Raw genomic sequence first — 16,403 nt, 5'->3', positions numbered from 1 at the left:
CGAAAGAAGACAGTTGCAATGCAACAAGAATACTCTACTTACATGGTAACAGGACAAAAGAAAGGTGGATTACTAGTAATACCAATTTAAGTACTGGATTGATTAACCATATCACAGCTATGTATATGTGAAAGAGCGCAATCAGGGCACTCCACAAAAACAGCAGATAAAAAGGGGTAGCAAAACCCAGCTAAATCTACTTAGAATAAAATTAGTTTTGTTTCAAAAAGTTCTTATACACATTTAAGCAGATCAAGAACATAAATACCTGTAAGATAAGAGCCAAAAATAGTTATTTTATTAAATCTATGAAACTGTATTTTTTTGAATGAAAACTGAAAACAGAAAATAACTGTACCGAGCTGAAATTCTTCTGGTTTTCTTTCACACGCAGCATTTCTGGTGTGTCTTGTACAACTGTAACTTTTCCTTTACTGTTCTGTAGGTCCCACTGATACTGAAGCTGTTGAAAAAGTTGAAGTAAAATATCAGATGTTGACCCTATGGTATCAAAATTTACTCACAGAGTTTTCTTTGAAAATGAGAAAATATTTTCAAGTACACTTTATAAGGAGGTCATTTTAACGCCATCATTAGTGATATAAAGATGGACCACGGTTACAAGTATTCTCATTTAAATTAGCAATAGGAGATCCTTATACTAGATTCATTGAAAAAACTTGAAAAGTGCCAGGTTGTATCTAAAGCAATTAAGTTTCAACAATAAAAGTTAAAGATTTCAAGTCAGATGACCATACAGTCTTGCAGGTAGTCCCACTGACAACAACAGACAATTTCTGTAAGTATAATTGCCTATTACTTGCAAAGGACTTGTCAAAGCACTGCAGCAGAAAGTTTTTTTCTAGAAAATTACAGAATCATTTTGGTTCCCTGTGTAATGCAGAAGTGGGCTGCTGCATACATAGCAGACCCTCTAGCTGAAGATCCCTGAGAATATATAGGCGGCCTACTTGGGATTAGCGTGTGATATCGGGACCTTATTACATGAAAAAAGATGAACATTTTTTATTATTTAACACTAACAATGTTTATTATTTATATACATACTGTGCTAAAGTTCTTTTGATTCTCACGGACTCTCTGCAGTTCTGGTGTGTCTGCTACAGGCACATAGTACGGCATGGTCCTTTCTGCATCTTCCTTATACTTTTTCTGATGGAAAATACAAAATATATTCCATTAATATGAAAGCATTAATAAACAATCTTACTTACTGTTGCATAATGCCCATCTTCATGGAAATGTGAGTACTTCTGTGTCTGATATAAATTCAGATTATGCCTCTATGTAATATTTATTTTAAACATTAGGTTATTAAGGAGTAGGAAAAGTAAGTTAAATCTACTTAAAACAAAATTAGCTTTGGTATTGCAAAAGCAATAGAATTTATTGTTTCATTTTATACAGCATTAAAATAAATTAATTTCAATATTGAAATGGAATTTCCGAGTAAGAGATGCCACATCACAGCTCCAGAAAAATTTGTTTTTCTGATGTATCCATCCCCTGAATGTTGTGACAGGTAGTTAGTTAGGTGCTACAAATGAGTATCCACTCGAGGTTCCCACATGAACAATGATTAAATTGCTTCACTCAAGATACCTGGCTCGAAAGGTTCTTGACCTGTTGGGCATGAATAATCTCTGGAGTGTCGACAACACTGGTGTAGTTGGCTTTCTCCATTTCTGCCAATTGTTTGTATTTGATCTGTTGGGGAAAGCTCACATTTAGGCATCTTAATCGTATCTTGACAACAATTTTCATTTAGTTTAATCAGAAAAAACTGTTAATAAATTTTCCTTTAAAGAAAACTTCAGATGTGATATACAAGATATTCACACAGACCTGGCTGGCAATGTCAGTGGCATTCTTTGCTCTCACAAAATCTGGTGTCTCCAAAGCCAGTTCTGTCAGACCTTTTCCTCTGATTTCTAATTCCAAGGCTTTTTTGTACTCTTTCTGTATATGAAGACAGCAAATAGATACTTTGTCAATGTGAGTGCAGTACCTTTAGCAAATTCAGATAGTTTCATGACCGCACCACAAAACAGGAATACTACTAATATAAACTCACAATTAAACACACAAATGATGTCATTAAAGTGTGTACTTTATGACTTAAAGCTTGAGAACAAACAGTCCTACTCCAGCAGTAAATGGAGCACACTACAGGCCAGCTGTATTAAGGTCACTCGTCTCACACCAGTAATCTCAACGTGTAAGTTCATTTAGGTGATCGGTGCAAAACAATAACTTGTACAGAAGAGAAGCAACAGAGAGCGAGCAGTGTATGAAATGCACGTGGCAGTGAAGGGTGGCCGTGGACATTTCATCCTGAGCATGTCCAAAAAATGCTAGGTGTCAGGATCCTCTCTGACATTTTGGGCCCTTTGGAATGAGTACCCTCCCTAAAAACATAGTGCTGCAGCAGCCACTCTTCCTGAAGAGATCTTCCACTAAGGTCCAAAAGATTTGTTTTGTATAGATTGATATAATTCATACCTCTCAATGCCAACTCTGCTGAACTTAGCTGAATAGGTCTGTAATATTCCGGTAGTAAAATATAGGCTCTTTGAATAACTCAAAAACTGCACAACTAAGTACAAAATGCTGTTGTCAGCAAGGATGCTTACCTTAAGAACATTTTGTTAAGAAGCAAAATCATAAGTAACACTAAAAAGTTACTTTTTTCAGCTTTCAGCCTAATGATGTTAAGGCTCTTAAAATATGAGCTAATCTTATCCTATGAAAACCATCACTACGAAATAGTTATTATACCAGCCCACCACATAAATAAAGTAGCTGTTAGGATTGCATCCTGACTGTCTGCTAGCCACCTTTCTCCACCAAAGTGGGGAAGACTGCCTCAGCCATCAGTCCTGCAGCTGCCAGCTGGGCATCAGTGCTGGGCAGGAGGAACTGCTCATGAGCATGGCTGGTGTTTCTGACTCACCCACCAAGCATAAAGCATTCAAAGAGACCTCTTTGCTGCACAGCACACCTCCCAAAGCAGAAGTATGCCAGTCTGGTCCCTTCCTCATCTCTTTGCTTCTTGTTTCCTCAGCCTTAGTCCTTAGTTCCTAATCCTTGGTAACTGCTCCTGACCTAAGATGCCTAGTTTACAAAGCTGACACCTCTGGTTCTTATGCTTAGCCCTCCTGCATCACAATGCTGGTTTAGTCTATCCTTTGACTGATCTGACTATTCATCACAGCACCTCTTTCCCACCTGTATTCTTGACAGTAACTGCAAAGCCAGAAAAGAACTCACTTAAAAATTCAGGCTCACAGTTTTATCCTCAGTCACCCATAAACATTCTTTTTTTCTCTCTACTCAAGAGTTTCTATGGAATGACAAAGTTCATACTAGTATTATCAGTTGGGGGCTGTTACATCCATCTAGGTATTTTCCAAATAGCTTTTGACATACCTCGTTCAGGATTTGAGTTGCATTCTTCGCTCTTAACATGTCTGGAGTCTCCTCTAAAGCTGTTAGTCCTTTACCTTTGACACCTTCCTCCAGATCCTTCCTGTACTCTTTCTGCAGAAGAAAGAAAATGAAAACTGCAAAGCCAGACTAAAGAGAGTTCTACACTCTACAACTTTGTTGTAAAAATTAAAAGAAAAAAATTCTAAAAGCTTCAAAAGAAAAAAAGAATTTTTTAAAACAACAACAAAAAATTGTATAGGGTTATGTAAGAATTACTGCAACAGAATATACTAATTACTGTTCAAGATAAATTGCAAAGGCAATATACACCCCAATACGGCACAGTTAAGCTGATGAATGTCAGAAAGGGACACAGTAAATATGAACACAGTTAAATAACAATGAAATAAATGTCCACGACAAATCAGATCACAACACAAAATATATGTAAACATGCTTAATGAGAATGGTTAGGAAAAAGAAAGGGTGAAGAAATGCTGCTGAGAATACTTAGTGGAATTATTTAACTTGACAGAGGAAATAAGCACAGAATAACTGCTACCTCGCTTGCTATTTTGGTCGCGTATTTGACATGTAATAAGGATGGTGTAATCTCCAAGCCAGTAAGGTTTCTGCCCTTAATGGACTCTTCAAAGTCCTTCTTATATTCTTTCTAATGAGAGTAAGAAGAAAAAAAGCAAAATAGCAAATACTTATTACATTATTTTTGATTACATGAAAAACTACTGGGAGGATTCAGCAGTGGTTTGGTATTAATATCTCGATGACAATCTGCTACAGTCAATGCTGTGGGCACATAAAGCAATAAATCCTGTTTCTACTAAAGCCCATGAAACAGCTCATTACTTTCAATGGAAATATAACCTGATCCTGCCTTTTAAAATTTTTTTTCTATTATTTGTATATGCAGAGAAAACATTCAATGGAATCACTCAAACATAATGACTAATGGCCTTATACAACTGTTTTTCAGCATGTATAAGCCTTCATCTGTGACAGAACAAGATTATACTTCAAGGAAACAGAAAAGAACTGCTTGAGGAAATAGAATTGACAGTTCAGTGAAGAACACTATGACAGTAGAGACAAACAGGAAATAAATGGGTTTCTCAAAAATAGAGTTCTGAGGTGAAAAGAATAACCAGGGTACTTTCTGTAGACTGTGATAACCGACACATACTATACTTGTGTTGCAAAAGTTTAAGAGAAATGCATTTCATATTACATTTCTTCTAAAGACTCAAAGACTTGCTTAAGCTTTATTTACTGATAGCTTTTTGATGAAAAATTACAGATAATATACATTTCATCATGACACGGGGAAGCTTCATGATTTTTAAGTGTAGTATTTCATCACCAATATAATGAAATGTGATATAGCTATAATTTTTCAGTCTGTCAGCATGCACAAGATGCAAGTATAATTGTCTGTCTAAATCACTGTGGAAGTTTAACTATAAAAAAAAAATTATAAAGTTTTTTAGTCTATCAGTATCTATTTTAACTGTACCTCACTCTGCATGAGCTGAGATTCCTTTGCAGTAAGGTATGTTGGAGTTTCAAAGTCCAACATAGGTTTTCCTTTTTCCTTCTCATACTTTTCTCTGTATTTCACCTGAGAAGAAAAAAAAAAAAAATTACCCTCCTAAACAATCAAAGAACCAACTCATCGACTAGTATATACCTGGTCAACAGATCTGTGGTAAAAAATTAATGTCTAATACTGTTTACCTTCCTGAAATCCATATTATTGACGATAAAATGCAAAATCAAAGGTCAGGCTTGCAGCAAAATGTGTGTGGCCTAAAATTCTACTAATTTTATTTCCTGTTGCAGATAATAAGCAGTGTCAGCTCAGTTTTCAAGAAGGTACTAATCACAAGAAGGAAGACAGGTAGTTGTAAAAATCTAACCTGAAGGCACTCAGATTGTTCATGAGCCTGGCTGAGTTCAGCCAGTTACATGTTAGTGGATTGCTGGAGTGTTAGTGGCAGGGCTTGAAAAGCAGCAGTTTAGCAACTTGCTAACTACTTCTGTGCATGAGTGTCCAGGAAGGAAAATGTCCACAAAGATGAAGATATTCTTGCTTCAAGTTATGGCATCCAGCCTTTAGGGCATCAATTTTAAGACTGCTGCATGAGGTAATGCTATGTCTTTGGCTGAGACAGATCCTGATCTCAAACTGGAGCAACGAGCAGTGGCTTAAACTTTGTATGTAACCTTTGTGCTTTTCCATGCCGTGCAGCAGAACAGTAACTATGGCCCTTTGTGTCCCTGCAGTAATTTCTCTCTTGCTTTACAGTCAATAAATACCTGGAATAGAATCTGGAATAGAGAAGATTAGAGACCAAATCAGAGTATGAATTTCTCTGGAATGATTCACCATTTGCTGTATTCCAGAGGGAAAAAATGTGAGACATTTAATAGCAGCAGTAGGTATTGTTTTGGTTAAAGCAATTTTGGATGCAGAAAAAGAAAGGCAGAACTCTTCTTTGCATCACTTCAGGCTGGAATGGATAAAGCAGTTGAAAATAGACTGTCAGCAAGAACCCTACTTTCAAGTTCCAGTTTCTGTGATTAGCAGGTCCTCTGTTCTATAGACGAAATAAACTCTGGTAAATCATAGAATCATAGATTCTTTGGGTTGAAATGGACCTTTAAAGGTCATCTATGTACTACACTGTGTAAAAAGATCCATATACAACAGGCGTAAGTAACTGAGATCTCCTCTAGAATGAAGAGATCATTCAGATATTTTATGCATTCTAAACTTGCAAATATGCAAATATTTATCATTGACTTGTTTACTCAGGTGACCAGTGTTTATAAAGCAGATAGGCACAGAGACTGTTATATACTGGAGAATTTGCTAAGATGACTTCAGTGAAGGAAACTGGTACTCAGTGAGTGGGGTTAATGAGAAACACATGACCAACTTACGTGGCTCTGCAGTTCTGATGCCTCCCTTAGATGAACCTGTTCAAGATTATCTGGCACCACATGGTAGTGACCCTTACTCTTCTCATATTGCTTCTTGTACTGGTACTGAAGGGAAGGTGTCAAAAATCATCTCAATAAAAAAAAAATACCTCAGCAAATTTACTTCTTAGGTCCAATCAAAGCAACACTTCAATGGTACATCAAAGAGAAATTAGATATACAAGAAGGAAAACAAAACCAAGAAGTTTAACTCCCAGTATTAGATATCACTTCCAAAGATGTGGGTGAACAGTTATCTTTTTTTGAACACTTTGATTGCAACAGAGATTTTTACAAAACCAGGATTGAAAAAAGAAAAAAAAAAAAAAAAAAGAAAACACAGTGGATATGTGAAAAGGCTGTACCAGGCAATAATGATTTTTGTCTTTTCTGAGTAAAATTATCGAGTATTTTGTTAGGCATAGTTCTGTACATCTGCATCAGGGGAATGTTAAACATAAACATGAAATGAAAAAAACAGACAAAATTAAAAGTTTTAAATATAGGAAGCAGTAAAGAAAAAAAGTTAAAAAATGAGAAAATGGTATTTGTTAGTGTAATGCAATCAGTTAAAATGTAATAAAGACTCAATCCACTAAAAATTATTAAAGGATTAAAAATATTAGCAGTTCTAGAGCTAATAAAGATTTCACTTCCCAGAGGGCAAATGCGACAAAGTTGCTAGTTAATCATTAGAAAGTAGAGGAAGAGATCACTACCAGGTGATGTCCTATGAACAATAACAGAGGGAGTAATTGTTACAGAAAAGTTAGCAGAGATCAGTTCAGAATGGAATCAATAGTAATGGAAACATCAGCTGGAGCTGGGATTAGTGAATGAGCTTACAGCGCTGGCGAGCTGGCTTGTACTCAGGACGTGGTTCATGATGAGAGATTCAGACATGTCTGTGACAGGCTTATGAAGTTTCTTTAAATCTGCCTTGTATTTCACCTGCACGTAAGAAAGGACAAACAACATCAGGAAAGGAGACTTTTAATAAAACCTGTGAAATGGAGTGTATTAATAACATAACAAATTCTTTGTTAAAGAAATTTGAAACTTTTAATTTCCCTAAGGAAAAAGCATAAGTAAACATACCTCACTAGCCATGTTGTGAGCATCTTTCATGGTCTTGTAGATTTTAGCTTCCTTTAAATCATACTTTGGCTTTTTACCCATCTCTTTGGAAAAATTCTCCTTGTATTTCACCTAAATTAAAAAACAACCAGGTATTACAACTGTTCACTTTTTTGGCTGCAGAAGGCAAAGAGACCCTACTTCAACGCTGATGGCAAGCAGAAGAACAAAAATGTAGTAACTTGAAGGCATCCACTGGAATAAAGGCTATTTTAAAGATGACCTGACATGGAAAGAAAATATACACCTGTATTTATAAAATACGCCTTGCGATTTTTCATTTAGTGCACAGGTTACAGCTCGTTTTTGTGAAAATAACAAACATAGTCAAGAGAATTATGTTGACAAAATATAGCTAAATTCTGACTCTGGGAGATGAAGAATTTTTCACTTGAATGGAACTGTGCATAGATAAAAGATACTCTATTTCACAAAGAGACAAAAACTGACACAAGAATAAAGAGTATTTAAAAGAACTTTTTACATAATTCTTGGAGAAATATGAGCTTTAAAAACTGCCTCAAGATATACAAACACTGAAAATGGCAATATATCAACTACTTTTATATATACTGTCATACTCATATTGTGTTCTGTATAAACCAGAGATGAAGAAGGATGCTAACGATCACAAACAAAATAGTGATGCAATTAACTACTAGGAACTGGATGACATGAGAGGCTTAGTGACACTTCCAAACCACATTAGCATCAGCAAGGTAAACCATAGCAATGTAAACTGTAATAATCCAGCAGACCCAGGCTCAAGGCACAGAAATGTTGGTAGGAATGAGAGTTTTGCTAATGACTTAAATGGGGGCAAGTCCTTCATCCATCATGACTGATCTCATCCCACTGCTGCAGGTGCAGCTAAAGGCTAATTCCTCACTATTTCTTGTAAATGTTAAAAGGAGTTAGGTTCCGTTAGGAGTATCTTGGTTTTACTACTTTTTTGCTTTCAGAGATGCATAAAATTAGTTCAGAAGAGTTACTGAAGAGTGCAAGGAAAACTCAAAGTATTAAAGATTAAGTTCTGGCTTATGTAAATGGATCCCATAGTTAGTATGTATGCTCATCACCGTGAGAGTAAACATCAGTAGAAAAATTCTGAGGATTTGTCATGTCCTCCCTGTAGCAGTATTCTGCCTGGTCTGGAAACAAGTGAGGCAACATTTCTTTCTTTTTACCAATCCGCATTTCCTTGGAGATATTTTATACTAAATAAGCTAGCAATCCCCCATCCCTGGTCTAAAGAACAAGAACTGAAAAACCATCATCAGTCTTTCTGAAAGAATTTGATCTGGTTCAGGACCAAGATAATACTTATAAAAAGCATGCAGAAAATATAGGACTGTGGCTGATGAGAAAAAAGGATTAATGGTTCTTCAGAAGAAAACCTGATCTCTCAAAGAATATTTATGTGAAAACTGAAACGAAAGAAATAAAATACTGAAGAACTGATAACTAAGTTGAGGAACAGCTGACTCATGCTAGAGGTTTTTTTATGACAATTAGAGAAATGAAAAAAGATAATTTTATATTAGTAAAAAAAGATGACTGAATGCAGAATTAAATCACATTCCACAATCATATTTTACACTTTGAATTCATTGTCATATTCTTGCCCATACAGCACCATATGGTTCATGCTGGATACCATTGTTGTTTTTTTGCTTTGCAAAATATGGCAACACTCAGGTAAAACACACAGTGAAAACAGGCAAATCCACAAATTATAAAGTTGCTGTAAGAAAACAAAGAATATTAACATTTTTGGCATAAATGAATTGGTTTTGACCTCATAAAAATTAAAACCAAGAAGAAGTATGCTAGAATCTGTTAAGTTTTGCAAGCTGTGCAACATATGATCAAGATCAGACTACCATGCCAGAGAGTTCACTTTTTTTAAGCCCAGAAGAAATGTTACTGGAAGATCTATGCAAAATTCAAAGCAAGCATGCCAGACAGACAGATGAAATCCAACAAAAAAAAAGGCAAGCAGATAAACAAACTGGACATAAAGCTTTATAAAGGAGATGTTTATAAGAAGAAATGTCTAAGAAAAAAAAGTTACAGATTATGCCAATTATTCCTTGTCCCTTACTGCCTCTGCAATAGTTAATTTTATCTCAGACCTAAAAGAATCTCATCAAAGCATGTTTATAAGATGAAGAGAAAAACTGGCTAGCGTTGGAGCAAAAGCATGGATAAGGAGGATCTCATTATTACTGATGGGAATAAAGGCAATTCCTTCTTTTTCTTGTAGTTCAATTGTTCAGTTTAAGAATTCTTGGTTCGACTGGAAAGATTCTTGGTTTTCCTGACAGACACAGTGGCTGACATTCAAACATGCAACAGTTACGTGCAGCAGTCATGGCTAGACATGGAAAAACCATAATCCCCCTTTTTTTTCATTTGGAAATACATGTGCAAAACTGAGATGCTGCCACTTCAAAAACTGCTATGCAGCTATCATTTTTCTATTTTCCAAAGGTTTTGAGATGGTAAGAGATGTAAGAAACTACGTGCCCTAAACTCACTAAAGGGTACACTTCTCAGATGTTCTGGAGCTGATTCAGTCGTACGCTATGCTTCCATTATGCCGTTCCAGAACAATGTAAACAGCAGTTTAAATGAAGTTTAAATAGAAGTTTGAAATTTGAATGGTTAAAATGAAGTTCTAGTGTGAATGTTATGCATATGGTATGACTGCTCACTGAAAATTACCAGCACCATTTTTCGGGTTTGTCATACACACATATTTCCATTTTTTGCACAGTTTCAGGAAAACCAGCTCAAGCTTTATGTCTGGTTTTAGGTTTTTTGGGTGAAAAAGGTGAGTTTTCACAATGCATGAGTGCATTGCAAACTTCCATTAAAAACACTGAAAGCTCCAAACCCATTATAAAGTGCATAATAAGATTTCAAGCTTCATGTGGTGTTTCTGAAACAGACAAATTCCCCAGAGAAAAAAAAGAAAAAAAAGAAGGTCACATTTAATTGAGCAGCCTCACAAGTTTTGCTACATTCAACACCTTTGACACAGAAAGATCCAGTGCAACTGGTGCATCATAAACCCTTTAACAGCTTGGAATTGTGAGATAATATGCAGGCAAGAGACAGATACATAAAAATGGCATTCCCAGATGTGTCATTTAAAATTCGCTTACATGACTACTTAGCATATTAGCTTTCTTAAAGGTTCTCATCCATGGGGTATCATAAGATGCAGCTCCATGCCCTCTCATATGTCGTTTGAGGTATTCTGCCTATAATGCGTAGCAAGAAAGCAAGATCAGAAATACAATTACAGGATTAAAGCATGAAGTGGTGAGAAAGAACCAAGTTGAACTGAGGTCCTGGTGGAAAAAATTGTCACAGAAAATAGCAAGTGTGTGATTCAGACCGATTGAAGAACATGACCATTGTATAAAAGTAAGCAAGCTTCTATTAATATATTAACTTCAAAACAGAAGATTCTTTTAAAGGCACAATGTAGAAAGAAAGTGGCTGAAAGAAACTGAATGCCCATCTCATAAAGGATGGATAATAAGAGTTAGGTAAAATGCTGTTTCTTTTAAAGACAATACCCAGAGAAGCTGAAAAAGGAGAACAGAGCTAATACTTCAGGCTTAGTATTTAAAAGATCTTGTTATGGCATCACTTTAAGGAGATTCTATACCTCCACTACTGACATTGAGTAAGTCAGTAGAAAAGTTTATTTAACAAAGAAATGCCTTGCATTGGGATTTAATTTTTACTTTAACATGTTCGCTTTAAAATATTCCCTTATCCCCTAATCTAGAAATAACTTCAGTTACAATATTAGTATTACACTATAAGTTAATATCACACCTCATTTCTGTCACTGCTTCAGTTTCACCAGTGTTTTATTATTACCTGGCTAGTTAGCTTAGACACCTCCTTTGCCAGTTCAATATCTGGACGCCCGAGCATGGTTACGCCAATGCCAGCTTCTCCACGCTTTTTATATTCAATCTAACAAAGAAAAAAAAAAGTATTATTTTAGTAGTGATGATATTCTCTTTTAATTATTTCACCGACACTGTTTTTAATAGTAAAATTACAGCTAAACAATTATACAGAAGACTTAAAAAACACTTACATCACTAATTAACTTGGCAGCCTGAGTTGCTTTCTTAATATCTGGTCGATCTGCTATAGGTGTGTAGTGGAGCTTTGACTTGGCATCTTTCTTGTATTCAATCTAATCCGTGAAGATAGACAGAGGAAAGAAAATTACCGAGGTTTGTTCATGAGGAATATACCCAATAAGGACACAGCAATGTTGCTGGGAATGTGTATGGGTTTTTTTAAAAAATAGTTTCACAAGGAATGGATTTGGGAATCTGTTTTTGCAAGTTGTCTACAAATGAAGAATTAAGCATGTACAGCTCTGTCTACATTTGAAGGAACAAAAAAAATACATTAGATGTGATTTGCACTAGATTGGTTTGAATCCTACCATGCAATTAAGTAGAAATATGATTTTCAATGAAATCTTTTATTTCCATGCAATTTGATATTTGTAAGCATTTGCACCTTTAACTTTCAGATTTACATTTGAATATGGACGTTGGGAGGAAATCCAGAAATATGTGAACTTTTTTTGCCAGCTGACTTTGATTGAGTTTGCTTACACAAACTAACTAATTCATAAAAAGACAGGACAAACTTACTGTACTCTGTTTTTTAGCAACTTCCATGGCATGTTTCACTTCGGGAGGCTCCAGCATGACAGAATAATTGGACTTGCCTTTCTCCTTCACAAACTTCTTTTTGTAGTTTGTCTGTTAAGAGCAAAAAGGGCCATATGTGATTTATTAATTTCACATGGAAATAAATGCTACCGGAACTTGGAAATAAGCTTACTGAAATGGTTAAGACAGATAAAATGCAGTCTCCTCAGTCTCAAAATGTATGGTCCCCAGCTTGTTTGTCAGAATTTGCACTTTAGATTACAAAAAGCTTACTATTTGGAGATGTGTTTGAACTGTGATGGTTTGTGTTTAAACTGTGTTCTATGAAAAATAAAACCTGAATTAAGGCGCCCGTTAGCACTCCAGCCTGTCACTTTTCTCCAGAGTATTTCAACAGATTCCCAATGAAATGTGTTTAGCTCTTTGTTAAAGTCTCATTCTGGTAGGAATTAATCTTCCCTGACTCCCTGGGCATTTTACAATGAGACTCTAAATGTGTTGCATATATACTAAAACATGCAACTGGCTAATCAATTACAGGCAGCAGGTAATAACCTCACCATAAATTGTTATCACACTAGTTACTTACCTCACTGACATTCTTGGTCACCTCTTTCACATGAGCAGTGTCTCGTGTCTCCGGCAGGGTTGTATAAGACCCATGTGGAAGCTGCTTCTTGCTATGTTCTTTGTATTTGTTCTGAAAGCACAGAATAAAAATAGGTAAAAAACCAGCAGTGCAAGCTCCACCACACACCCATATTAAGAGGATGTACTTAAAATGAACAAATAACTCTACAATGTTTTACCTCAGATACAAGAGAGCTGACATTCTTAGCCAGGAGGATCTGAGGTGTATCTGGAACAACATGGTACGTTCCTCGAGCTTTGTTGTGCTTCTCTTTGTATTTTATCTAGTAGGAAGAAAAAATACCATTTTAAGCAATGTGTATCTTGTCTTGTGGCGATTAAAAAGAAATTAGTATAGTTGTGCCTGCTTCTTAGCGCAAAAGTTTGAAGAAAATCCCGTATTTTTATGTTTTTCCAAAATAAATTCATTCCAGTCTATATATTCCTATAGCTCTCACTTGGAATTCTATTGATATATTAAATATTAATATATTGTTAGTAATTATTAAAGGTACCTTGTGTTATGCCCAAGTTATATCTGCAGCTTTTTTTGTTGTTTTCTCCAGATAATATTTTCATTTCAATAACAGAAATACAGACATATACAAAAGGTCTAGGGTATTCAGGCAATGTTAACTTTAAACATTTATTTAATCCATGAACTAAGCCAGTGACATTTACAAAACCAAATTTATTCAGATTTTGCCAATTTGTTAATGAAATAAACCAGTCAAATCAAATAATGAAGTGAGACCAATTTTTCAAAGCTTCATTCTTAATCCAATCATATTTCCAATAAAGTAGTTAATGTAGTGAGTAAAGTTCTAGTCGAACAGAAAAAGTGAGTGTTCAAGCACTTACATCACTCGCCAAGATGGCATTATTTAAGGCCAATACTGTGTTTTTATCATCTGTGACAGAGAGTTTGCATCCCTTTAGGAATTCTCGGTCCAGTTTGTATTCATACTGCAGGGAGAAAAAATAAAAGATAAAGGAAGACAGTCTGAAATCTTCTACATTTTTTATTATTCTGAACATGAGAGATGTGGGGAAAGGGAGTATTCAGTTTGTTCTGATTTTCTTACATCACTCTGTTGCAGAGATGACTTGGCTGCTTGAACAAAGTCAGGCCTATCAGCAATCCAGTGCCAATGAGCCTTAGCTGCTTCATATTTCTTCTTATAATCCAGCTGTTTATAGTGAAACAACAAGAAAAAAAGAAGTTAATTGGAAGTTGTGTATTTTACACATGACATTCATACAGATGCAAATTCTCTTTTGGTCTATACCAATTAAAGAGAGAAGTAAGAAAGTACATCTACATCAGACTAGGGCTTTCCACTGAATCATATACAATCCAGTGGGAGTCCATTTAGTCTAGTTTAATCACTGCTAGGTGGAGAAAAGATGTCAGGACTTTCAAGAAGATGAGTGCTTTCAGTTCCTTGCCTATTGAAGTTGATGTTGGGCCACCAATAATAGAAAACACAGGAGAGCTTCCCATGAAGTGCTTACTTTGTCTACAAGAACGTCATCACAGAGAACTTCTGGGATAGTTATGTCTCTGTCAGGAAAACAGAGAAGGACTAGAAGAACAGTATATGTGTGACATACAAGGACTTCAAGTGACCTCAAGGACAACTTGCAACAGTGAGCATTGTAGTATGAAATAAGTTAAAATATATTCTATTCAAGCAGCATAAGAATTAGAAGCAATGTCCAAGCTCAAAAAATGTCACTGGAACTGAAAATAATTTCTCATGGTCTCCATTGCCAGTCCCAAACACTATCCATAATAAAATTAAAGTATTAATAAAACTGAACTCACATTGCTGTTTAGCTTGTAAGCATGCCTTGGAGTCTTAATATGAACTGAATCTGCTATGACATTGCAGTGAGATTTGTTCCTCTCATACACTTCTTTGTATTTCAGCTGAAGACAGAAGAACATGAAAAATGTTTACAAAGATAGTATCATCACCAACAAGAAAAGCATCAAAATATGAAAACCATAATATTAAAAATTGCTCCTGTCAAGATAAAATCTTAATAGAAAAAAAAGAAATTATATCAATGCAACTTGGTATCAACTACCTGCCTGAAAGAAAGGTCCTTTTCAGCAGCAGTTATCTTTAAATAGAAAATGTAGCATGAAGCATGAACTGACCATGAAGCACGAACTGACCATGAAGCACAGACTAAGATTTAACAAAATCTACACATGAACCATAATTCTGCCTGTTTCTAGTTCTTTGCACCTAGTAGAGTTGCTTTAAAGAAACTTATCTTCTGATAGGTACATCCAATGCTTTCTGAAAATTACTTTATAGAACCTCAAACTCAGCACTCAGTTTGGAACCGAAAAAATGTACTTCAATTCACAGATCGCTTTTGAACATTGTTGTCTCTTAATGATCCTCATTAGTATCTGGATAATATGGTTATTTTTTCCTCCTAGATTTACTCATTATATAGGTAATCCATGTAGCATCTAAATGACTTTCACACTACTTATTCCTACAGTGCTATATTGAGTTACATAAGTGCTAGTATCCTCGTTTTGTTTATGGATATCTAAGGAACAGCAATACAAAGGTCAGAGAGAAAGCCTAGGATGGGAGGAGGAATTAGGACCAGGACTCCCAAATCCTATGACACTATTCTATCCACTTCATCTTCCTTTCTCTTTCTTCTTTTCAGCCTTCCATGGCCCCATAATCAAAACACATATTTATTTTAGATCAGAATATTTACCTTACATAGTTACAATATCCACAGAAGAAATTAATAAACCCAGTAATGTATTAATTACCTTATTCAAGGCTCCACAAAAGCCACTAGCCCACAGAGGGAGAAAACCCAGAAACAAACTCCCCAAATTCATGCTTTAATCCAGCTCATGACTTTTATTACTACTGAAGGCTGCTCTACCCCAGCAAAAATGTTCCAAGGGCTACAGAAGAATGTTACATGAAAAAACTTCCAGAATACTTTCATACTCTACTGTGTTTTTGAAAAAACATTAAATGCATGTAGAGTTTTACACGCAAACAAAACCAATATACTGTAACAAGAAGTTATTTTTTAATGACAGTGTTACATATGAGTTAAAAATATTGCATATCAAATTAAAAAGTTAATTATGTGTCTTTTTGCTACCACAGACAAGGATGATTTACTTACATCACTTATTCTGTCCTTGACCTTGCGCACATGCAATAACATAGGTGTATCATGGATTGTAGTATAACCTTTAGGCTTCGCTTTGTTATATTCCAACTTGTAAATAATCTGAAGATAAAAATTATAGATTATACTATTTCTTGACATTACTGGTGTCAATTGAAAAAAATCAAGATGAGAAACATTGTATAATGGACTACTGAAAATGCCATATTCTTAATTATCACACTTCAAAGGTCATAATTCAGAGGAGGGATGCTTGAAAGGGACGACCACACTTAC

The 16,403-nt window shown here is 35.4% G+C and overlaps 1 protein-coding gene across 1 annotated transcript in view; it reads right to left on the bottom strand.

Moving 5' to 3' along the window:
* The window catches only part of NEB (nebulin), a gene marked incomplete at both ends in the record, with an annotated part of 130,749 nt that overhangs the window by 17,526 nt on the left and 96,820 nt on the right, over positions 1-16,403 (bottom strand). Inside the window, 20 exons of the mRNA XM_082001335.1 lie at positions 359-463; positions 1,069-1,173; positions 1,624-1,728; positions 1,867-1,980; positions 3,451-3,561; positions 4,013-4,123; positions 4,982-5,086; positions 6,412-6,516; positions 7,297-7,401; positions 7,549-7,659; positions 10,758-10,856; positions 11,488-11,586; positions 11,714-11,815; positions 12,288-12,398; positions 12,898-13,008; positions 13,118-13,222; positions 13,800-13,904; positions 14,024-14,128; positions 14,767-14,871; positions 16,122-16,229. Coding sequence (XP_081857461.1) covers positions 359-463; positions 1,069-1,173; positions 1,624-1,728; positions 1,867-1,980; positions 3,451-3,561; positions 4,013-4,123; positions 4,982-5,086; positions 6,412-6,516; positions 7,297-7,401; positions 7,549-7,659; positions 10,758-10,856; positions 11,488-11,586; positions 11,714-11,815; positions 12,288-12,398; positions 12,898-13,008; positions 13,118-13,222; positions 13,800-13,904; positions 14,024-14,128; positions 14,767-14,871; positions 16,122-16,229 — 2,127 coding nt within the window. The remainder of the gene's footprint in view (positions 1-358; positions 464-1,068; positions 1,174-1,623; positions 1,729-1,866; positions 1,981-3,450; positions 3,562-4,012; positions 4,124-4,981; positions 5,087-6,411; positions 6,517-7,296; positions 7,402-7,548; positions 7,660-10,757; positions 10,857-11,487; positions 11,587-11,713; positions 11,816-12,287; positions 12,399-12,897; positions 13,009-13,117; positions 13,223-13,799; positions 13,905-14,023; positions 14,129-14,766; positions 14,872-16,121; positions 16,230-16,403) is intronic.

The sequence above is a fragment of the Phaethon aethereus genome, assembly GCF_964289735.1.
Source record: "Phaethon aethereus genome assembly, chromosome: 6".
Lineage (NCBI taxonomy): Eukaryota > Metazoa > Chordata > Aves > Phaethontiformes > Phaethontidae > Phaethon > Phaethon aethereus.
Note: the sequence above shows the minus strand (reverse complement) of the source record. Positions and strands in the feature narration are given on the sequence as shown.